The sequence below is a fragment of the Dipteris shenzhenensis genome, chromosome 12 (genome assembly GCF_047967505.1).
Source record: "Dipteris shenzhenensis isolate YYH24624 ecotype China chromosome 12, Dip_SZ_1.0, whole genome shotgun sequence".
NCBI classification, from domain to species: Eukaryota; Viridiplantae; Streptophyta; class Polypodiopsida; order Gleicheniales; family Dipteridaceae; genus Dipteris; species Dipteris shenzhenensis.
In genome coordinates, this window is record NC_141607.1 from 50,447,577 (window position 1) to 50,472,709 (window position 25,133).

Here is a 25,133-nt window from a genome sequence, read left to right on the forward strand (position 1 = left end):
TGTGATATCGTGGCGCAATGGCGATACTCCACCGTGAGATCAATGTGCATCAATGGCGTGCATGCATTTCCACACGATTGCCACTCGATCCAACGGTGCACATGTTTCCATGGCGTCGCCTCCGATTGTCGATCTCGATCGAAAATTGGGGCAAATTGCTATTGGCCTCCGGGTGGCTCCGGTTTCCTACGGTTGAATCGAGTCCCTAAGTCTTGATGCCTTATCCAAGGGGCAAATATCCGAGGGCTATGAAATCGAGAATAGTTGGGAAGGGAGGTGGAACAGATTCCGCAGAGAATGGCCGCGAGCAGGGTAGATTCCGTGCGAGAATGCTTCATCTTCATCTTCATCTTCATGTTCATCTTCATTTTCATCTCAATTTCATCTTCATTCGGTTCAATGTTTTCGCGAGCTCCACCAAAATCTGATGATGCAGACTTTCTTCCCAACAAATTTGTCTCCATTCTGCATCCTGATATTCCAAGACCTCCCGCAGCATCGCAACTGCCGGTCGATGACCTCCCGAGTGAATTCCTTTCTCCAGCTCCATGCCGCGCCATCGCTTGAGGAAAAACCTGGCTTTTCTTTGCGAATTTGCGCATCATCTACAAGCATTCTCCGCATTTGCATCGCAGATTCCCTTTGACATTGTTAAGATGCCGAGCACCACAGCATAAACGAACTGTGATGGGACTCGCGTTTTGAGCGTTTTGCTTCACCTTCATCGTCATCAGTCTTATGTAGTAGACAGGATTTTCCTGAGCGTTTCACATTGACGCTCTGTCGAACAAGAAATCCTCGCAATGTGTTGTTTCAGTCATATCTGCCTATCTATCATCTGGCATTTTAATCTGTCGGAGTAGGAGAAGATGCTCACAGACCTGTTTGATTCTACGTTCCTTGCAATTTACTCCCTCTTGCATGCTTAACAGCTCGAGACTGCCTGTTCCTTGCTTCCGCATGTGCGATCCATAGTTCGCGTTCGCAATGGGACTCTCTTCCACAGTTTTTCCCTTCTCTTCTGGCTCGCCGTCAGCTTTTGAGTCCGAAGCTTCCGGCCTTTCTGAATATGACAAGTTTTCACGCGTTCCTCCTCTCGTCAATTTACGTGCTTCTACTGATCGAGCTGATCCTCCAAGAGAAAGCTCCATGGCCAGAATCACCGGCGACATTGTCAATAGTATATCAGCGCGGCTCACGGGTGGAGCGGTTTCTCAGAAGTTCGTGGGCCTCAAATGCTCCTCCTTTACTGTGCAAGTCTATCGTCGCCGATTGGGAAAATTCATTGCCATCGAACAAGACATCTCTGGAGTTAGGAGAGAAATTTCCCGGTCTACAGTAGTTTGCAATATGTCGATGACAGGTTCCCTGTTTTCTATGGAGAATGAGCTTATTCATGACTTGGCCATGGGCGTGATAACTGTGGGCGGAGCATTGGTAAGCTTAAGGTTTTGGGACGAGCTCGCCAAACGAGATGTCTTTGACAAGGTCAGTTTCGATAGATACTGTATCCGCATCTTTCACGAGTCAAATTTGTTTCCCAACCTCGAAGCTTTCCCACGAGATGATGTGTGAGGCACTGTTACACATTGCGTACTTTAGACCTTTTTTCAAGGATGATATGTCTTTATGACTTTGGGGCAAGTTTGTGACGCTTATTTCTTAATGTAGTCGATGTCTTTTTGGCCAGAAAGTCAGTCGTAAGCTTGTGCATATTAGCACCGGTCTGATCTTCATGCTGTTCTGGCCTTTGTTCAGGTGAGCAAAAACTTCACATTTCTTTCTACCTTGACTAGCTCAGTGCATGCAATTGAAGCTCGTGCTTGAAAAGTAAACAAAAGAGCTCTAGTCGTGTAAAAATTGCCAAAATTGCCATGTATAGTTGGCGAGAAATTTGGACTCAAAAGCCACATGCGCTCCCACAGCACATGTGCATGCAACATACATGGAGAGAGAGAGAGAGAGAGAGGGAATGTCCACTGGAGAATATATAATGTCAACTCAAGTGCCACAGGATTTTATGGGACAAGATAAAAATCATGCAATATGTATTACTATGCATAGCTTGCAACTGGCTGTGGTGTTTGTATGTGATAAGTCATGATAGTCTAGAAGGAGCACGTGTTGGGTTGGCTGCCCAAAGGGGCTAGGTAGATCTTCTGGTGCTTGTGCTTGTATGTTTTGTTGTTCAGAATGAGCTGTTACGCCTGACAAAGAGCAATGTAAAGTTCTCAGCCTTCACATCTTGCGTTTCTTGGGGTGAAATGCCACGGTGCTTGCTTGTTTAAAACACAAAAAAGCACTCAACTACAAGGTATAAAACAGTTAAAATCTGGTTCAATGTGCATTGTTGATCCTACTGAGGTGTTTTGATACAATGGAGATATATGTAGCATCTCTCTACATATATTGAGTATCAGAGCATCAAGAGGGTATCTTCTCCGCTCTCTAAGTTTCCATTTAATACGGAGGGTCCACACTTGAGGTGGTACCGAATAAATAAGGTGGGAGGAAAGAGTTCTCCATGAGATGTCTGGTGTGTGTAAGCGCCTCACACAGCAAAGCTGGCTCTCAAAACATCAAGAGCTCCCAGACTGAGTTAGACGTGCAGCCTGTTAGTGTTCTGAAGCATTTCCATGATCGATAGGGGCCCACAATCCTTTGCCTTGGTGCTTTTACCTGGAGCTACCCTCCTTGATGTGTGATGTGGACGTCTTTGGTTGGGTGTGATTCCATGTGAGGATGGAGATCTCAACTTATTGTATGAAAGGCGACCTAGTACATGCACTGGTCTATCTCGGCTGCTGAACAACCTGGTCCGCTCATCTATGTTGATGGCTTTGCACTATGCTGTCCTCACCTTCCTCCTGATAGAAAGAGGTGATACATCTGTAGGGCATCGGTCATCATATATTGTGTGATCTCAACAAGTGCAGTGCTGTGTCTATGCATCTCCAGAATGCTCTCTTGCAAGAATTACCTTGTGATCTTCTAAGAAGGTGGCATCTGAATACCCAACGGTCGTCAGTCTGTACCTCCCCTACCTCAATCCTCAGTTTGGGTGGAGGGATAATCCTCTCCCCTATTTCAATCCTCAGTCTAATTGACGAAACTCTGATCTGACCAAGGCAATCTCTAATGCATGCAAACGTGATATCCAGTCTCTAATTGTAACCATTCTTATTAATATCCTTTTAAAACTTATCTTTGTAGGAAGCGTATCAAGCTTGATCCAACCAGGAGGTGTGTAGTGGTAGGAACTCTCATCTGATGATCTCGTTTCTCTCCTGCCTACATATACACAGGTTGGGGTGTCCAAGATGAACTGGAGGGGGGTGTAATATATCCATTTGTAGACCCTACTTCATGAACTACTCTATGACTGGCGCAGGGGACTAACACAACCCTAGCTCAGGGAGTCTATCGTTGTCCATCCACCAAATCCTCTGTAGGTGAAGACTGCTTCCAAGTGCAAAAGTGATGCTTTAAACTGAGGCCTCAAATGATATGGGAGAGCATCATGACGTGTAATCCCTCCAAGTCTCAGGCGGCAGTGAGTTCTGGTGCCCAAAAGCCATCCCCAACAACCTACCTGTCTGGACCCGTAAGTCAAAACAAGCGGTTCTGTCTGTGGAACCAGGAATTGTCATCAAATAAAGTTCAAGTATGCTCGGTGATAAGAGGGCCAGATTGTTTCTCCCGTGTGGCAATGCCTTCTGGAGCTTGCACACCTTGTCACCCGGGATCTGGAATCTAGGTGGCTACTCCACGTAGACCTCCTTCAGATCTCTGTTCAGAAACACTGACTTCACATCCATCTGGAAAATGGACCAGACTGTGAATGGGATGCCACTGCCATTTAAGTGGTGGGAGCGAATGCTTCTTTATAGTTGAAACCTTTGGTTTGTGCAAACAATCTGGCCATCACTGCACCTTATTGTCAAACGTTGCATCAGAGTTGTCCTTGACCTTGTTTATCCAGTGTGTACCTATGAGCTTGTGTCGTGCTAGTCTTGGAACCAGATTGCAAGTCCGATTTGTCTCAATGGGCTCCCTTTCAGTAGCCATTGCAAATTGCCAATCCGAATTCCCTTCACCTCTTCATAGGACCTCGGCACCTTGAACAATTCGACCTGAGCCATCAGTCTGTAGTTCACTAGGATGTCAGTATTCCTAGAGCTTTCCAATATCTTCTTACTCCAAAGGGGTCTCCGAATCTGCTTTGTAGGTACTTCTCTGTTCGGGGTCCCGATCTGGTTGATCTAGGATCCAGGCCTGGTACTGGAATTGAATTCGATTCTCGTCGAAGTGTGATCCTGTGGATACTTTGCTTTCCTATGAGCCCGGCTCTTGGAAGACCATATCTTGGCGGACCAACGAAGCTTTAACCAATGAAGATTTTCGGCTCCTTGAATCTTGGTCCTCATGTTGTTGTCGACACGGACCCAAGCATCAGAATTGAATACTCAGAGATGTGTGATGATGGGCTTCTGCCTGATTTATGCCTTCAGAGGTGTTGTCGCAGTAATTGCGTACATTGCAGTTTAGTTTAGATGAAGAGTTGCATGGACTGCCGCTGCACTGAATGAAATTGAAGATTCTTTCCTCTTTGCATGCTCAATGCCATCTCGACAACAATCACATGGTCTTTCTTTCTGCCATCCCATTTTGCAGGGATGTCCTTGATGTAGTTAGTTGCCTCTTTATCCTGGTTGGTTGCAATACTTGTCAAATTCGGTCGATGTGAATGCCTCTGCCTGTGCAAAGCTTCTTCAACTTCTTATTGATCTCACTCTCTACCTTTGCCGTCCAAGCCCTGAATTTGTCAAAGGCCTAAAGTTTCTTGGAGAAGGTATAGATCCACAGTCATTTGACTGAAGTCGCCAATGAACGTGACGAAGAGCACGTCTCCAGCGTGTGATTTCGTAGGCATTGGCCCACAAATGTCCGAATGAACCAATTGCAATGGTTCTATGGCCCGATTTTGTCGCGCTCCTTCTCTACAAGCCCGACAGATGTCATGACTGCCTATGAAGGGTGGAAGCCTATCCACGATTTTGGATCTTTGCATGGCTTCTAGGAGAACCTCCCATCCCATAATCTTGAGACATCCTCACTCTTTGTCACCTTCAATGCACTGATCAACCCTCGTCCTCTATTCCTTTGGCACTTTCTGCCCTTGTGGCCTTGGACCGCCCAATGAGGACGTTGTCTCCATTGAAGACCACACTCATCCCATTGCTTGCTAGCTAGCTCACAAAGAGCAAATCTTGCACATAGATATGGAAAGTAAAGTACATCCTTGAGTACTATCTTCTCTCCTATTGTAATCTTAAATGGCACCGTTTTGATTCCCTTAATGGGGCAACTTTGGTTATTTCCTATTGTGATGTTGGATCCGGACTCTACTTTTGAGAGTGTCTAGAACCATTCTCGGGTCTGACATGTTACTTCAATGCACCAGTGTCTGCCTACCAATCGTCGCCATTGGTGTTGCTACAAGTGCCAAGACCTTTTGGCACTGTTACACATTGAGTACTATAGTCTTTTTTTGGGGGATAATGTGACTTAACAACTTTGGGGCAAGCGCATGGGGGTTGTGACTCTTAGACCCTTCTGGGTGTTGAGGAGGCAATGCAGCTATGGGGCGGTGTGGCAACCGCACCCGGTGCATTTGGCCACACAGTGCCATTTGGAGCTTCTACAGTCCCCATCATAAAATCTGTCAAGGTGCTCCAACAAGTCGTCATGTCTCCTCTGTCCAAAAGAAAAATGAAGGTTGCCAGAAAGCCTAGTAAACTCTGCCTCCCTCAAGGGTCTCTGCCATTGATCGTGAAAATAAATTGCTCTCAAGTGCTCCTCTCTGCTTGCATCTCAGCAAAGGAGGCTCCGCTCTGCTTGTCCTATGCAAAGGATTGTTGAAGCCACCTCCAACATTCCAAGAGTCAACATCTGGAAGGCATTCCGTCAACTATCTCCAAAAAGCAAGGCGGTGCTGTCTACAATCGGGCACATACACCTTCGGGATCCCAATCCTGGACTGACCTGCCCAAAGACCCATCCAAACTGCCCCGGCCTGCGATGAGCTCACCCTGATCATAGACCTCCGGGGCTACTACCTGAGAGAGTAAAATGTAGACCCCACCACTTCTGCCTACCGTTGGAGACCAAACCTTTGGGCCCCTCCCTAGTAGGAGGTGATGGTGACGTCTAATGTATGTTACTGAAAAGGTGTGCTTGAGAATCAGAAGAAAATCCACCGCCCCTCCAACCAGTGCTCTTTCCAAATCTTGTCGAAGTATTAGATACTATGGCTTACTACATGCACGGTCATGGAGCCCATGCATGTTCCGACTGACCACAGTCCAACCCATGAGGGGGTGTTGGAGAACAAGGCTCACCCGTGGCTTGGAGCTGCTCCTAAGAGTCGGATCTTGGGCTTGGAGGGGGAGTAATCTCTGTCTTGCGTCTACGTACCGAGGTCGCGACCGGCCGCTGCAACATGAAAGATATATTTACCCCAAAAAGCTCAATGCATTGCTGGAGTGTCCAGTAATGTGGTTGCGTAAGTATTACCTGGGGCGGCCTTGCCCTTACCCAGGGGCTGGGAACTAGGGCTGGGGCTAGAAGTAGTACGAGCATGTGTGCGCGTACACGCGCATGTGCATGTGTGGGGGCATGCTCAGGTGTGTTCACCAAAAAATGTGTGTGTGTGTGTAGCAAGCAGTTTTGGTTGTTTGGCAGACATGCTGCTATGCCGGACTATGTTCACTCCTAGTGTTGCTGTTGGGCTCTATGGTCATTGCATCGTGCTCATACTATACGATTGTATGAGCACTCTTTCAGTGGATGTTTTTCCCTATTTTCGATCGTCTTTGTGTCGGTCTCTCTAGGATGCTCATTCTCTTGGAGATATTCCTCTGGCCCAGTTAGAAGTGTTTTATTCCTGCTTCTAGTTTTGAGTACTAGCTGTTCTTTGGATAGCTATGAATGTACATTCTTCTCAATGAAATAGCTGCTTTACCCCCAAAAAAATGTGTGTGTGTGTGTGTGTGAGAGAGAGAGAGAGAGAGAGAATTCACACAAAAAAAAGTGTGTGTATGTGTGTGTGTGTGTGAGTACGGGCGCGTGAGAGAGCGAGAGAGAGAGAGAGAGAGAGAGAGAGAGAGAGAGACTTTGTGGATCTAAGGAACAGAATTGCATTGTTACCGTGGATTTTTTTCCCAGTGACTGTATAGCTGTGTCTTGCCGATTGATTCTCCCTGTTGTGCACATGCTTTTTCTAGCCATGGTTATGTGGCGCCATACATTGCAGGCTTTTCAGTCGGGATGAACGGATTGCGGATGCTTGCAATAGGACTTGGGATCATGGAAGATGATGCTGTCGTAAAGGCCATGACTAGGGATGGAGATCCAAAGTAAGTTAAGCCCATGAGGCTAATGGCCTAATGTAAACTGGAAGATGGCCTCTCAAAAAGTTCATTTATTTTTCCAGAAAATCCTTCAAAAGAGTTCATCTACCAGTTTCGTTTAGGACACCTGGAACTGCTTCAGATAACTGAGTAAATGTTTGATGTAACTACAACAGTGTTCTTCTTTGGCTAGCTACTATCCTCAAAATCTTAACACTTTTTTTTAAATAAAAAATATATTAGCTTGCCTTTGTTTATGTGCAGGGAGCTGGTGAAAGGGCCTTTCTATTATGCGGTGACAATCTTAGCTGTCACTGTTTGCTTATGGCGAACATCCCCTCTTGCTCCTATAATAATTGCAAACCTTTGTGCTGGAGATGGTAAAAGCATGGTCAAAATGCTGTCATTTGGTCTCTTTAGGCATTTTGCATCTGTATTGATTTTTCAAGTGGAGGTCTTAATGCATCAGCATGAGTTCCTCATATAGGCTAATCTTCCAAGGTATAAGCTTCTCTAAAATTTAAAATCATCAACTGTGTCTGCTCACAGGTTTTGCAGACCTGATTGGACGGAGGTTGGGGACTATAAAACTTCCATACAACAGAAACAAGTCCTATGTTGGGAGTTTTGCAATGCTGACACTTGGTTTCCTTGTTTCCATTGGGTATAAATGCTAAGACCCATGTTTCCTTCACCTGCATGTAGCATCCCCTAAGTATCTAGAATTCCTATTCATTTCTCTCATAGGGACATTTATCTTTGAATTGATCTCTTGCAGGTACCAGTACTACCTTTCTAGTTTTGGCTACTATGAAATGAGCTTGAAATTGGTGATTGCTACACTGATAGTGTCAACCATAACAACAATCATAGAATCATTGCCAATCAGCACTGTCCTCGATGACAACCTGACTGTACCATTCACATCATTTTTTGTTGGTTCATTCTTAATATAGGTGGTAAGGTTACTAAGTCATATTAGAAACCAGGTTTAGGCTTAGTTGAAGTTCAAGCACCTCTGTGACTGTCATGTTGAGCATTAGAAGAAGAGTGTTTTAAAGAGAAAATGTCAATGCTAAAAGGTGTACAGTAGTGTGGTTGCCTAAAGCTATAGAACATCTGATTGGAATGCTTAAAGATGAATTGTCTCAGCACAACCACATTCTCCTTTTGGGGGAGTTGAAATAGAGGTGGATAACTGTACTTTCAATATTCACACTGTTCAATAAGAAACTCCTTTGATGCAGCAGACAGCTATGTTTGTAGAAGTCTTAACAATATGTGCAGCATGCCTTTGAGCGTGTAGATTGGTAGGGACTTTTCATGTGTTGCATAAATGCATCATGCCCTTGTAAACTCAGATAATGCACTCATCTTCAAACTAAAGCATGAGCCTTCTCTTTTAGTGTTAGCCTTTAGGCATCATGGCCAAGTCTGCCCCTCACCTCAAGCCTATTGAAAGAAACACAATGTGTGTGTGTGTGTGTGTGTGTGTGTGTGAAAGCATATGTTTACTCAATGTCTACACCCATTGTTGGGTCTTGATGGTGTCAGTGAGCTCGTCCTTGCTATACATGATGCCATGTTTCTGAAGATTGTGGGACTATCTATCATGAGACTAAAACCGTATTGTTTACTTTTTTTTAAGGACCTCTTAAGACAAGATTGTTGTATGACAAAGTAGTTGTTTAGAAAGTAAATACGTTCCATAAAAACTTGGGACACCAATAAAAGCATTGTGAGCGGGTATATTAACACAGTTATCTACATTAAAATCCATATAAAGGGCTCTTGAATTCATCCCTTGAATGCAATGCTGTCTATTCTCCCAAGAATGTAGATGTGCCCAAGAATGAAGATGCAATCTATGAATGCTTGTGTTGAGTATTAATCTTTTTGTTGGTGGAAGTTGTACTAACTCTACAAAATTTCAGATTCTAGGTTAAGAGCCTATTGAACATTATAATGCTTGCAAACTCCACGAGTAAAAATGTTTTCCAAGTTAAACACTCTTTTAAAATGCTCATTTGGGTGTCCATTTAGGCTTGCACACGCAAACTTCATTTACAATAGGCACTGAGTTCTTAAAATGAGCAAATGACTAGTATTGCCTTGTCTTTTGAAAACCATTGGCTGCTAATTGTGGTGATTATGGAATTAAGAGGGCATACTTTTGAGTGCAAACTAGCATGACCTTGTTTGACTTGACTTGCCACAAGCTGATCCATTTGCTTACATCAGTGTCTCTTGAGGTTTGTAACTTAGAAATGGACTTGGATTTACAGAGAAGTGCCCAAGACTTACTAAAGCAATCTTCTTGATCCATCCATTTTTTGGGGTTTAAAACCATAAATGTGTAGTATTCAGCTCGCATTTGCTAGGATGGCCCTCTTCAAAGCTTTGGATATTAACACCATGGTAGCCAATAATCCACAAAACTTCGTGGTTACACTTGAGGGTATTCATCACCCTTAGGCGTCAAATGGCTGTTCAAAAATGCAGTGAATGTATTATATGGATATTCATCAACTAACAGCATAGGACTCTCAATTCGCAAAACATGTGCTGCAATCTTGAGCTGTATATTCATCATGAGCTAGCTGCTCATTACATAAGAGTGCACTAGCTTCCACATCTATCTAACACATGCTAATCTTAGTTGGGATGAGACATCCTAGCACATGGTTAATGTTGCTAACATTGCTTGGCTAAGCATGAATGCAATCTTGGACCACATGAACTTCATTTTTTACTAGTTTCATTCTCATACTGGCCCACCTTGCCACATTATTGGGATTTTCCCTTTTAGATTCCTCCTAGCATCCACCCTTGGGCATCTTGGTCACCATAACCACTACCATCACGAATTCCTATGTTTTGGAAGCTCGCATAAACTTATAATTTGCATTTGACTTTTCCACAACCATGAGCTGCAAATATACCGCTTACTTTCTTGATTATCCACGAAGTTGTGTGGAGAGGAGATAGGGCAACCCATTTTGGCATCATGTTAGGGCTTTGCATGAGATGTTTTAAAGCTACACAAGAACATTTTTCTTAATTACCCCTCTCTAGAGGGGTTTGGGAGACAACTAACAATAACATCAGTGCATATCCATTTAATTACGTTTATTTGCTACTTGTGATCCTCTGAAGAGATTTAAAAGCTTAGGGTGCATACAAACGCTCATGATATATGGATGAGAACTTGAACGCATGGGCACTCACATTCAAAAACAATGAAATAGTATGGCTTAGTGAAATGATTTGATGTAGAAGCTCACAATCTCTTTACAAGAAGGATCTGAGCTTAGCCAAAAAAGCAATCCAATAGACGAGATAGATATGCAATTTGCTTTATGGAATCCCTAAAGTTCCAAGAAACTGACTTGTATCAATGGCTCTAATGAATAGTTGTTTATGTTACTCGAGTTGCTTATTTGTACTTCAAAAGTGACCTTTAGAGTTGTTAACATTGATGTAATAATGACATACTTTTTAAAAAGCATGGTGGCCATTATTACCTTCCATGTGTTGCATCAACAACTCTTCCTAATAGCAATCTAAGCATTTCAAGATTAGGAGGCTAGCTTGTCTATAACTCGCAAGAAACAGTCTGTTCCCCACCTCTTTGTGATTAGTTGGGTAAGTTGTGCACGGTCTAGAATAGGTGCTCACTAAGAAAGAGGAGCTCATGAAGTATTTTGAGATGAAACACCGCAACCATGATCTTGATCTCATGCATTCTATGCCAAAAACATCGAAAAATATATCTAGATGAACCTAGGAACAAGCCCCAACTCATCCTCTAAAAACACAACATAATGTGTAGTTTCAATCTCATGACAGTCACAAGGGTTGAAAACCATAAACTCAATCACACAAAGCAAGGACTAGCTACGATGACATCCCCATCGACATCATCAATGCCCAACAATGGGCTTTGGCCATAGTATAAACATATAATCTCACGTACATATCCACACACCCACACATACTTGAGCATCCATTTATACAAAGGTCTTTGTACCCAATTTTCTATCAACACTCCACCATCCCACACCACCTCAAATGGCCCTACTCGGTAAGTCCTAGTGCAAAGGTTTGAAGTGTAGACCTTGTGAATGATCAATCTAGGTTGCTAAGGGCCTTGATCACTCACAAACCCTCAATTTGTGTGGTAAGTGGTCAGAAGGTATATCATAATCCTCAAAACATGTACTTGCAACATTCCTATCCACCTTCCAACTATATAACAAATATGAATTATAAGGTGAAATTCCTATTAGCGCCAATCAATAAGCAGACGAGTAGAGAGAATTATAAATCTACAATTTATTGAGACAATGCGCATGCAACCTAGCATGCAATGTGTCACTAAACCCATTACGCTATCCTTTTATTAGTCTAGGACTCATCACCATAGCACTAATTGTGCATAGCACTAATTGTGCGTAGTTATCTATCTATTTAATTGCACCAAATGTTTTACTCCCTTGATATTTCATTTTTGAAGGACAAACATTACATTGGAGTTACTTACCTAGCTATGAGTGGGCTCTACATTTACATTTAGAAATGTAATCAATATGAAGTTATTGGGCAAACAATCGAACACACGTTCACTAGCAACCTTATCTTCTACAATTTTGAGCTCTTCATGAAGTTTTATTGACCTTGCACCTTGTTCTCGATTGTCATGACTCACATATACATGTTTAGATGTTGAAATTAAGTCTACTACGCATTTACAAACTTATTTGCATTTAAAGGGTATTTTTTAGTCCCATTACGCTATCCTTTTATTAGTCTAGGACTCATCACCATAGCACTAATTGTGCATAGCACTGATTGTGCATAGTTATCTATCTATTTAATTGCACCAAATGTTTTACTCTCTTGATATTTCATCTTTGAAGGGCAAACATTACATTGAGTTACTTACCTAGCTACGAGTAATATGAAGTTATTGGGCAAACAATCGAACACCCGTTCACTAGCAACCTTATCTTCTACAATTTTGAGCTCTTCATGAAGTTTTATCACCCTTGCACCTTGTTCTCGATTGTCATGACTCACATATACATGTTTAGATGTTGAAATTAATTCTCTCTACTACGCATTTACAAACTTATTTGCATTGAAAAGGTATTTGTTAGTCCCTCATGTATGCAAACAGTACGCAAGTCCCCCAACTTTCGTCAACTAAGGTGTGATGTTGTGTGTTTTTCAAGTCACCCCGTCAAGCAACACACCATTTGTTATCCTAGCGTGGGTCAAGTGAGCAACTCTTGTCCATGGTCTCCCCACAACAGCAACAAATGCTCCCAAAGAGAATTTTGAAATGCATTATCTTTTCCAAAAGTATGTGCGCAAATTTTAACAGCAATCAAGGACCTTTTCAAAACACGGACTTACATAAATGTTTTGGGACTATCTACTAAGAACAAATCTTCCCAGCATTAAGCATCAGCAAACGTTTGAGGAAGATCTCAAGTCAAAGCACAAAGATTACCAACCAAATCAGAGATTAGGAAGGGGAACTGCCAAGTGAAGGGGGCCTCCAAACTGCAACGATTGGTGAACCTGTTGTCAGGGCAAATGGACAACAAAACTATGACCACCATTCAGTGTGTAGCTAAGGTACATCAAAGTTTTACAAGCATGCAACACGCGAGTACTGAAGCAAGATCCCACTACATATAAATCCAGATTTCTGTTTTATATTTTATGACAACATTCAAGAAAGTAAGAACACTAACTTTTCTGAAGTTATATCATAACACTAAAAAATTTTCAGCAATCCCACTAAGTGGTAACACATACTTCACCATTAGAGAGTTCAAAATATATAACATCTGATGCAGTTGGTTAGATCAAGCAGGGCAACAAATCATGACTGATTAGCAGAACAGCATTAAGTGGTAGACAGCAAGTTTCATCAAAATCAACAAGGAAAGTGGACTGAATGTTATCTAGCAGGATTTTATTACAACCATTCAATTATAAAAGCATCTCTGCATCCGTAGGAATAATGGACAGAAATGTAGATGATCCTTGAGCGTCAACTGAATATCAATAATTGAGAGCAATGCACTGTCAAAGCCAACACATTTGTCATAGCCTTGCAGACTAGGAGAATGCATGACACAAGAAATAGTGTGGCACTGGGCAGACAGTTTTAAGTCTGAAAACTGATTACAACACCTGAAACAGAGTTTCCACCTTCCAAATATTCTTTGAAGATGATCTGTCAAGACCCAGCTTCACTACTAAAATGCCCTTTCATGGTACCATACTGATCAGGTGCCTTCTCACGAGCAATGGTTGCTCAAAAAACAAGGACAATTGTTTGGAGCCTGCTTACGATTGAGGAAACTGAAGTTGCACTTGAGCAAGAGCAATAAACTATCAGAGGATCTACCACAGAGAAGATCGCACCAGGGTAGTTTTGTACCATAAATCAGATATGAACAGACCATGCATATCCCCCTACTTTCCCAAAATTAGTTACCCCTAAACATACTCAGAACATGCTGTCAGGATCCATGAGTCCACATGCATAAATGGCACCAATATAAGCATAACCCTTCTATGGTATGGGCAGATGATAGTACGTTCAAACATTAATGCAGGACTTTTTGATGTCTGCCATTACAGCCAAGGCTAAGGCATGCCCTTGCACCCTCTGTTATCTGGGCTTTGCAATTCCACTTTTACTCCCTCTTAAAAAAATTAACTAAGCTTCTAGGTTTGATGTCTACAAAGATGAGTTACCATTCAAACTATCCACTCTGATACGTGTCAGGATTAAGGTGAAACTTAATCAGTTTAGTGTCACCACTCACAGTGAGTTAATATATCATCATCCATTCAAGTTTAATTGGGGCTGATAACAATTAGCCATCACTCCAAAAAGATTGGCATCCATGTATCACGAATGCCTAGTACATCTGGTTAACACTGAATAGTCTCTTGGAGAATGTACTCTTTAATCTGTGAATAAATCACCTCCCTAACAAGGCAGGTTAGATCGTATACAAGTCTACTTTCTTACATGCTTTGAATCAAAGCAGGAGTAGTGGATGACACAGACCCATGTGGGTAAAAGGAATAGGTACAAGCGCACACAAACAGGTGGGATAGGCTGTCAAAGACAGACAGCACTGCCTACAGAACTTCCTTTCCTGCTGCTGATGCAAACACCTGCTGCACGCAGTCAAAAACAGGCAGCACTGCCTACGTATTTTCCTTGTCTGCTGCTGATGCTGCCCAAAATGAGACACCTCAGCCTGCATTGCTGCATGGAAGGTCTGATAAATTCAATAGCTGCCCACAAAGAAAAATTTCCCTTCAGCTTGCTCATGAACTGATTGCAACTGCTTCAATCTTCTCCCAAATATTATACCACCTTGAGATTGACGAGAGCTTTCTTCCTCATCTCTTCAAGTTGCTGTTTGCTGAAGACCCCAAAAAGAAGATTATAATCTTCAGCATAACATTTCAGTATTGTTTTCCGACTCTTGCATTATTGCACCTCCCTGTGAAAGCAGAGTATTGACTTGACCATAGTATCAGACAGGAGCATACCAAGTAAAGCGCTTGGCGTTTTCTCGCTCCGCTCCTTCGTTCGTAAAGCCAACGAAGTGACCAAAACAGTACCTTGCTATGCTGGGAGGCCTTGGTCTGTCTTTACTGCACTACTAAATATCTGTCATCTGAGACTCCACAGGGCATAAATACTCGACACTGAAAAACTGTTTGCACTGGTATTGTACACTTGTGTAACAGTAGACCCAGATTGATGGAAATCTAAGAATCGCACATCACGAAACTGAAACAAGATCGTTCGAGCACAGTGCTGTTTGCATTCAATACGTCATGAGCAGGTATGAACCAAGATAATTCAATTGTTCTTAAGGGTCTTAATCTGCTTCAGAACAAAGGTCTTAATCTGCTTCCTTATACCAACTGCCTCTCCTTCATGTTCTCTATCTCAGACTTACATGCAAACTGATCCAAACAAAATAACAAAAGGACCAGCAGCCAGAAACCAACAACGTGACATTGCCTACATATACATAGTAGTGGCTGGCATAACTTTCAAACTCACAACTAAGCAAAAAAGCTCAAACTACAAGTTAATTACTGTCGGCTGTATCAAAGCAGACCTGCTGTCCAGTGATGAGTGCAATATCATGTTCAAATAAAGCTTGGGATATCTGGCAGCTGCCCGCAGAAGCACACAAACAGCCAGTACAATCTTGTAACAAATAACTGCAAAAGTGCAACCACAGTATGCAGTTGGCAAAAGCAAATCAGACCCAGTTTTCTGGCAGCTTCAGTGACCAACATCCAGCTGAAGCTCAAGCTATAGAAGATGGTGGTGAGCTGCTCACACTTGCCAACAAGCATCCTCACAGCATTCATAATATTCAATTCAAAACATACTAGACTTGATCTGAACACTAATTGTAAACATTGCACCCAGTTTCTCTTTTAAACAAATATCACTTTACATACTCATTGTCAAGGATGCTGCATTTGGCAAAAGGGGTGGTAAACCAGTCACTTTGGCAAAAAAAAAGTACTACTTGACAGCTGCCCACTTCTCAATATCGATCTTCGTAGGATGAGCGGGCACCACCAGGCCGGCTATATGGCCCAGAGCGTTCTTTGTAACTCCCTTCATAGCGTGCTGGCCCACCACTTCCATATCGATCACTACCGCGGCCACTATCATAGTCATAGCCACCCAAGGACCCTTCCTTGGCATAACCATCACCATACCTGTCAGACCCACGATCACGACCATACCGCTCTCTCCCGCGATCTCCATCACGATCACGTCCACTGTACCGACTGCCATAACTAGACCCACCACGTCCATATCGATCACCCCCACTATACCTGTCTCGAGAGGAAAACCTACCACCACCTCCTCCAGAAGGGCACTCCCTGGCCCAGTGACCTGGCTGACCACACTTAAAGCAATCCTCTCGGCCACCACCACCACGACCACCACCATACCCACCTCTTGACCCTCCACCATTACTATAGCCACCTCCATAACCATAGTCTCCTCCCCCACCCCCCATCTTTGGTTGAGCTTTGTTCACAGAAATAGTACGACCATCAAGCTCCCTGTTATGCAACTGATCAATAGCTTCTTCCATACCCCTCTTGTCAGAAAAGGTAACAAATCCAAAACCACGAGGACGGCCAGTATCTCTGTCTAGCATTACCTGCCACCCATTACTTGAATAAGAAAAAGACTAAGGATTACACGGACTAAGCATTATAAGGCAGTTCACAGTATTCTTCGCTGACCACATAATAAACGCTCCAGAATCAATTAACATGCAGAAATTAGATGCAATAAACTAGCTAATCACAACCGACCAGAATTTCACTAACTGTACTGCACAAACCTAAAGTTCCTTGCTGACTGAAATGACCTCAGACATTAAAATCGTCATAATTAACCACTGACCAGCATTCACACAACCGTAAGCAACTAAACGAATCAACTTTCTGAGGTCGCTCCAAGACACAGTAATGCAGCAGCTGCAAGAAGGGCAACAATTTGAACTAAATCTGATTATAGACTAAATAGAAAGATCACCTTCGCTTCCACCACCTTCCCAAAGCGTCTGAAGGCATTTTCTAAGCTTCTGTCAGTGGTCTCCCAGGACAACCCGCCCACAAATACCCGGAAATCCTCAAAACCTGCCATCAGAACCTGTATCCGTGCGACTATCAGTTTTTATTGCACCTGCCAAGGCAGAAGAATCAAGCCAAACACAGGCACGCTTGAGAAATAAAACCGTGGGCCGTGACAAGCCATGGGCTAGTAATTTGGAAGCAAGCACATCCGGTATTTAAGGTCGTGGTTACGTCGAACTAAACAAAGAAGCTTTAAACCACTCAAACTCCTCCAGCAAGCATCTCCCCCGGGCGATGCAGAGCATGACTCGACAAAATTTATCAGTTCGCCCTAAACTAACGAAACAAGCACAGTCTCCAAACTCCCCTCGGCCTCTTTTTCAGAAAGCAGAGCTTCCGCACTTCCCTGTAAGGCAATCTACTACACAATCCCCCTTTAACCATAGCGCAAGCACGAAAACGTAGTGAACAAAGAGGAGCAGAGGACGGGGAAACATACCAAGAAGCAAGCCAAGAGTCGGACCTGATTACTGCATACACCAGAAACCCTAACGCCAGCTCTCTTGTATTTCAAAAATTCTGGTTTTATAGTGCCTTTTAGGGCAAGGGAATATTCGCTTCATGGAAAGTTGACCCCAATCAATGTTTGTGACCTATTTTGGAAAGGCCCAAAAAGTCATGTTGACTTTGCTTAGGGGAGTGATAGCCGAACGCCATGTCATTCTGTGGGTACTATTTGAGTGCTTCGTCAGAGAATATATCATCTTCTGACATTCTAGCTCATGGCGACGGAACTTCTATGCTCTCTTCTTAATTGTTTTCATATCGTTCGGAAGGTCCACTCCTCACCTTATTGAATGTTGGTTCCTTGTTGATGGATTCATAGGTGTCCTCTCTACATGATTTGGGTTTCATTGCCCATACTAAGTGGTTTCCGTCTCTTTACAAATTATTGGGTTTTATTGAATTCCAGGTGCTATGAGTGCTCTGCTAAAGAACATTTTGTACTTATTGCTTCCTCTTAGAAATTCGGGAAAACTTGGTTGAGGGATGGATTTGGTGAATCTTCTGTTCAAATATTCGCATGTGAGTCGTTGATCACTCTCTTCCCTTCCAAAACGCTTCTCTCTCTCTATGAGTGTATATAATGGGGACTTTGGTGTTGACTCATCACACTTTCCATTCAGTTCCCTTTTCTTCGTATGATTGGAGCACTCCTCCAACCATTCTACTTGGACGTGGAGATGGCAAAAAATGAAGGTGCTTCTTTGATACCGTTCTAGTTTTGTCCTTTGTATTCGATGGTATACGTTTGTCTTAGGCAGTACTAGGATAAGTTTGAATGGTTCTTGATGTCTATCTCTTGCGAATAGTTTGGTTCACTTTTATGCTCTCATGCCTTGAATAGTACAAACATTTTGGAGTTAAGTATGTCCCAAATGTGTGTGTCTCCACCGTGCAGTTACAATGTTAAAGTTCATTGAGAAAAATATATGTACTGCAAGCTGGCAGTTAGAACATCGACTGTCTCTATGCGAAGTTTCTATTCTGGTATTTGTATTTGTGCTGCCAGGAAAGATTTTATGGTGGATTGGCCTTGCATCTAGCTGGAACTCTTCCTCTAGCATTTCATTGTCTGTTGGCAGCAAGGATTTTCAGATTTGACATCCTTGACTCTGTTTTCTCTCTAAGTCACTGAGTGAGTACATCCTATGGCTTCTTGAGGGGTCTTAACGAGAGTATACTACCTATGGCTTTTCTTTAGCAGACTTCAGTTTTCATCAACATTTCTTAATTAAATAAATAGTCATCTATGCTTTTGTGGAGGAGCATTGTATATCCTCAGCCGGGGTAGAGAAGTAATTGACTTTCTTTATACATTTGTCCAATTGAGAATGTATTGAAAAAGATTATGAGGGGCAGTTGTATTTTTTATGTTAATGAGTGAAACATGTTAATATATAAGTCACATTACATTATGATTTAGCTGGGGATTTTCTCCCTATTGTTTGGAAAGTTTGGGAGAGTATGTTGACAAAATCTGTGCATGTATGTTGTGCAATGATATTTAGAAGGATGCATATGGTGTTGTAGATATTCGGAAGATCTATATATGGGAATATATATCTCAGTTCAATGCTTAAACATCACAGTCATTAGATGTACATGTAGCCATGGGTAGGGCTCATAGACATAGTTGGAAAATTTAATTGTAGGCACATCCAGTTTCTCTTTATGTATGAGTAAAATCCAGATTCTATCTCTGTATGCATTACTAAATTTTGATTATTTAATTGCATTTATAAATAGTGCCTTCTCATGCCATGCTAAATATCTAATAATGTGTTATTTCATTGAATATGTTAGATGCAACTATTGTTGCTCTAATCAAAGAACCATCACTTGCTACTGATCTTTCCAAAAATTTCCTCACACATTTACATCAAATATGTTACAAAAATTAGGTTTGCAAACTTGCTGGCTATGTGGTTTCTTGAATTGCATCCTTCTTGTGTTTTTATGCTATTCTTTGGTTGCAAGACTGTATATACTAGCAATGGCTACATGGCTTCTTGAATTGCATCCTTCTTGCATTTTTATGCTATTCTTTTTTTGGGTAGAAAAAGTGATTATATTAATTTATAACATTTTTGTACATCATCAGAGCTCAACCATAATAGCAGTGCTGATCACATAAGTACATCCTCTCTTACAACAAGAGAGACAAAAAACAAAGAGAGTAAATTCTTCAAAAAAGATTGAGAGGAGCTTCTTAGAAGTGGAATGAAAAGCTAGAGGTTTCCTCCTTAATGTTGTGGAGGAAACTGGGCTAAAAAGCCAGCCAAGTCTTTAGTATAAGGAACCTGGGCTGAGGAACTAGCCAAATCAGGAGGAATGTGGAGGGGGCCATCAGAAGATTGTGAGGAAGGGCCAAGAGTAGAAGAGGGAGTCTAAGTGGAAGGTCCAACTGTTGATGTTCTCCTCTGTAAGAGATTAGGCAGCTTGGCATGTTCATTTGAGATAAAACAATGGTGTTTGTGTCTTGAAATGTTTGCATTCAAACTTTGGTGTTCAAGGTTGTAAGCACTAACGAAGAAGTCAAGACGTCTTTTCTCCTATCCCACCATGAAGCAAACAGAGCATCAGTACATAAATCTTTATGATTAAGCTGAAAATTATTTCTAAAGATCCATATGAACCAAAGAGCATGGGCCCTTAGTTGGAGCCATGGCTCATGCCTTACTTTACATGCATCACCTAGTAAAATAGCTTTCCAATTCATAGGTTCTCCACACTCAATCTGAATGAACTTCCATACTCTTCTGGCATGGGGGCACGCAACAAATAAGTGAAAAACATCCTCCATAGAGTCTAGCATCTCATACATTTACCATCTCCCTTACCAATTCTGAGTCCTCTAGCATTAGTCCACACTGCTTTGTGAAGAATAAGCCAAGTAAAGCAAGACATTTTCTCAGGCACATTTCTGACCTAAATCCTATGGAACCTGGCATACCACTTAGCTCTATCATCTTTCAGATTCCATCTAGCATTGAGAGTTCTAAATAAATCATCCATGTCAATAGTAGGTGTAGGTATTGGCAGCAATGAGGAGCACCCTACCCAACTAAATTCTTTATGTAAGCAAAGGACAGAGCCTACATTTCAACTAATTTCTCCCTTCCATAAGTCCAATCTCCCCATGACCAATCGTGATGTTGGTTGGTGAGGGAAAATTCCCCATGACCAGTTTCTAATTTTTATGCTATTCTCTGGTTGCAAGACTGCATATACATGCTAGTATATCATCATTGAATATTTCTTCTCAATATTTTAGGTGATTGGAGTGCTGCCCATCTTGGGTATAAGTTCTATATGGTTTGTATGGTATGTAAGGAGAATAAAATGTTGAGACAGCTAGATAAAGTTTTTTGTATGACATGTGACAAACATACCTTGCTTAAGAAGATCCCTAAGTTGAAAGCTGATATCACAACACTTGAGGGATCTGAAGCCACAGGTCAAGCAGTCGTATAAAGGGTAGAGGAGTACTGTGCGAAATCTGAAGAGCTCGAGCTAGCCCTTATGAAGCTCAAAGATGACCTCTCCACAAGCAAAGGCTGGTCCACACTCTCATGGACCAAGTCGACAAGGTAGAGTCTAGCCTACGAACAACGCACAACATTGGAGCAAAAGGCACAGCCAGAGGCACAATACGCCAAAACACAAGAGCACCAAGAATGTCAGATCCAATCTCTATAGGATCTCCTGGGCCAAGAACGGGAACTTATTGTGTCCCTCCAAGAAGAGAATGAAACAACAATGTGCCCCTGGCCAATTAGAAGAGTCAGGCTTGGAAGATCAGGAGGACTAGGAGTTTTGAATGTATAGGGAGGTCTCCACATAGTTCGCCACATATACACTTGCACCATGCACCATGCACCATCCCCCAAACCCTCCAAATGCACTTTGACGCACTCCGCGCACAAAACCTCATCTTCCACTTAGACTTCACAGCCCCACTTCCTCCTAACTCCCTCCAAAACATCCTTCGTCGTAATCCCGACCATTGCCACCCATCCTAGCCATGTCATACTTCTCCTTAGATCTCCAACCCACTTCTCTCTCTATCCACCCGTGCGACCTCTAGACTCTAGCTGCCCATCATCACATAGTCCCTTAATTATCCTATGGATGATGAAGTGGTGCAAATCGCAAAGCCTGAGGAACTCACGCCGTGGGTCTACACCCCCAAAATTCTACAAGCAGACATTAATTGGATGCAGAACTATGGCTGAGCCTTTGCAATCTAATCCCAAGGGCACCTTGCGGCATTCCAATCCACCACCTACAACCCCATTGGCATAATAATCCTCTTCAACACGGTGCTACAAGCTCTCCAAGACTCACTTGAGTCCTTGGTGAGCAATTTTGAAACAATTCATGTAGCATACCTCGAGGAATCCACCGAGGAATAAGGCTAAGAAGCCATCACCCTCTTTAATTCTATCACCCCTCCTACCAAAATTCCACCACCACCTCCTCTGGATCCTGCCCAACCCACCCAACAAGCCACCCAACCACCCCTCCCTTAGACAACACTACTTGAGTATTCTTCTAATGCCTCTAACACCACCACAACATAGCATGGAACCTCCCCATCCATCTCCTCTATGACTCCAATTGACCTTCCTGATGCACCCTTCAACATGTTGCTCAAGGCATCCAATTTTATCCAGGCAGCCGAAGAGACAACGCCAATAGGCACAGCAAAGCGGGAGCCCAAGCCGGAGCCCATTCCCATTGCAGATGACGAAGCTCTGCCAGCTCGTCCTGCTTCCCCCCTGAAGACGTCCAATGGTGCCCCAACTTGTAGTCATTTCAAGAGCTCCTAGACAGTGCACTTATGCATCATTGGCAGTGCCAACTCGAGGGCTCCCACCTTCATCTATACAAAATCCTAGAGGTGTTCCCCCTCACAAAATTCATCACATAGTCCTTCGATGACTAGCGATGCATGCATCCAAAGAGCACAAGAGGAGGATACAACCTCGCCCCGATGCTCTAGTTTCAATGACCGATGCAGATGTCGGTCTATAGCCACGATGGCGACTCCTCTTCTTGAAGCTGGATAAATTTTGGTGATACTACAGTAGTGCCCACATCGATTGCCAAATCCACCCCTTGTATATGCCCATGGAATGATGATGGACTTGGGCTCAATTCCAAAAACTTTAGCAAAAGGACCCCAATATGTTGTACAACTTTCCAACGTACAACTTCCCCAAAGAGATGACTCAGGAGGGATTTTGCTTCCACCTCCAGTATTTCAATGACACATACGGCTCAGTTCTAGATCCTGCCGTCGTAGTAGTAGTCCACTTCAACTGCCTCCTCCTCTTACTCCTCCATGACCTCCCCACCCATAGTAGCCCCATTGATGACCGCCTCCACAAGCTAAACAACCAGATTATCTTCAATCTCGACATCACTCCACACAATTCTAGAACCTCCGCCTCTACCACCGCGTCCGCAATCTCGACGGACCACATCTGCACATATGAGGATATGCACGCCACCCATTTTTGGAAGTATCGCTCATACCTCACTAGCCTCACTCCACGACAGCTGGACCGCTATGCAATCCTCCAGCATGACTAACCTGAGGGCGGATCAACAACAGGAAGGGGGGCATGTTAACATCCATAGAGTATAGTTGATGTAGGGTAATCAGTGATTAGAGGTGATTAGGCTTCATGATCTACTTCAAAGGACAAACTCAAGGATTTTGATCCCCAAATACCCTAAGTTCAATGGTTGTAGGCAACGTGCACATGGAAGGAGTATAGCACAAGCTCAAAGAGTTTGATCCCTAACTATCCTAAGGCCAAAGCTTCTAGGCAACGTGCATAGATTGTAGGTTCTAGCTAATACCCCAAGGCCAACGATTGCATGCAATGTGCACATTCTTATCCACTTCAATGGAACCAGCCATGGAAAGAGTACAATACAAGCTCACGGAGTTTGATCCCCAAATACTGCGAGGTAAAAGAGTGCAAGCAACGTGCACAGGGTGTACGTTCCAGCTGCAAGCTGCTGCTAAGTGTCTCATGAATTAAGGCGTGAGGGAGCTCAAGGAGTTTGAGCCCCAAATTGCCTAAACCTTGGAGGCACGAGGCTAACACAAGCGCTATTTGGGAACCGGTTAGGAAAACCTCCTAATGTCAGGTTTGTCCCAAGCGCTCTAATATGGTTAACACAAGCGTTATTTCTACTAATAGGGGGACATGGAAAGAATAGCAATATTCCTTGGCACCCTATGGGCCCAAGAGCGTTTGTATTGTAAAGAGAGAGAGAGTGCTAAAAGCAAAAGGGTTGGCTCTCCCTTAAAAATGTGACATGTATAAAAGGCCAAAGTGTTGACTTTGGTCTTCATTGTTGTTTGCACAAGTTTGAATACAAGCTCCCTCTTCTCTTCCTAAAGAGTGTGTTGGGTGTTCTCTTGTTTCCATTGTAGTGTCCTTGTGTTTTCCACTCCATTCCCCTTCACTCTCCTCTTCCCTTCTCCTTCTCCCCCCCTTCTCCCCTCTCTTCTCCCCTCTCCCCCTTCCCTCTTTCTCTCATGGAAACACATTGCAACAATTCGGAGGCTGCTTGAGTGACACTTGTGGATAGCTCATGCCTTGCATTTCTCTCACAAGGAGTAGCTTGGGGTGGAGGCTCCATCGGCATCTCTTCAGCATCCCCACAACACGTGAGTCACTGTCGAGACCCACACATTGTTTTTGTGCAGATTACCACCAGTGGAGAATCGTAGTGATGCTAATCTCATACAGATACCTACAAAATGGAACTGAGAACCCCAAACTCATGTGTCGATTTGTTTAGCTAAGCCTAGATTGAGATTGAGAGAAATGAAAGAGAGAGAGATCTCTATTGTTAGAGAAAGAGAGATTAGGGAGAGCTATGTGTTGACTGATTTGAATGCTTTAGCTTGCTAAAGGTTCACCTTTGGTGGTCGTTCAATGCACTGAAGGGCAGCGAGAAGGGATCGAGGACATCCACAAGGAGAGATATGGATAAAAGGATCCCGCAAGTGTTGAGATCTCTATCGTTAGAGAAAGAGAGATTAGGGAGAGCTATGTGTTGACTGATTTGAATGCTTTAGCTTACTAAAGGTTCACCTTTGGTGGTCATTCAATGCGCTGAAGGGCAGCGAGAAGGGATCGAGGACATCCACAAGGAGAGATGTGGAGCAAAGGATCCCACAAGTGTTGACTATTCTAAAGGCTCTCTCTGTATAAGAAGCCTATCATGTATTGTTGAATATACATTGTAATAGGTTGAGTGTGCCTACTTCTGTCTCCCTCTCACATCTTGTTTAGTGTACTTTGAGCCTCCTTAGTTCTTACATTGATCTTATGTACACTAGGCTTACATGATCCCACTTTATTCACACTCTGCTATGTGTACAGATCATATAGGATTTGTGTCAATCTCCATGTGAATGTGGATAATGCCACTAGTGGAGAATGGTAGTGGTGCCAATCTCAT

The 25,133-nt window shown here is 43.0% G+C and overlaps 2 protein-coding genes across 5 annotated transcripts; one reads left to right on the plus strand and one right to left on the minus strand.

Moving 5' to 3' along the window:
- Positions 1-362: 362 nt before the first annotated feature.
- Positions 363-8,648, plus strand: LOC147896350 (putative phytol kinase 2, chloroplastic). 2 transcript variants are annotated; one of them, XM_087382658.1, is made up of 6 exons: positions 363-1,488; positions 1,691-1,758; positions 7,287-7,418; positions 7,656-7,792; positions 7,962-8,076; positions 8,191-8,648. In XM_087382658.1, exons 1-6 carry the CDS (start codon positions 988-990, stop codon positions 8,366-8,368), a joined length of 1,131 nt encoding a protein of 376 aa, XP_087238784.1. In that variant the 5' UTR covers positions 363-987; the 3' UTR covers positions 8,369-8,648. The 2 variants fall into 2 exon arrangements, with proteins under 2 accessions (XP_087238784.1, XP_087238785.1); XM_087382659.1 differs by having other exon boundaries at positions 7,677-7,792.
- Positions 8,649-15,504: 6,856 nt separating this feature from the next.
- LOC147896351 (glycine-rich RNA-binding protein RZ1C-like) lies at positions 15,505-17,638 on the minus strand. 3 transcript variants are annotated; one of them, XM_087382326.1, is made up of 3 exons: positions 17,578-17,638; positions 17,038-17,187; positions 15,505-16,657 (listed from the first exon to the last, which is right to left on the minus strand). In XM_087382326.1, the coding sequence occupies exons 2-3, from the start codon at positions 17,146-17,148 to the stop codon at positions 16,025-16,027; spliced, it is 744 nt and encodes a 247-aa protein (XP_087238452.1). In that variant the 5' UTR covers positions 17,149-17,187; positions 17,578-17,638; the 3' UTR covers positions 15,505-16,024. The 3 variants fall into 3 exon arrangements, with proteins under 3 accessions (XP_087238452.1, XP_087238451.1, XP_087238453.1); XM_087382325.1 differs by having other exon boundaries at positions 17,038-17,154; positions 17,578-17,631; XM_087382327.1 differs by having other exon boundaries at positions 17,038-17,154; positions 17,602-17,625.
- Positions 17,639-25,133: the final 7,495 nt, after the last annotated feature.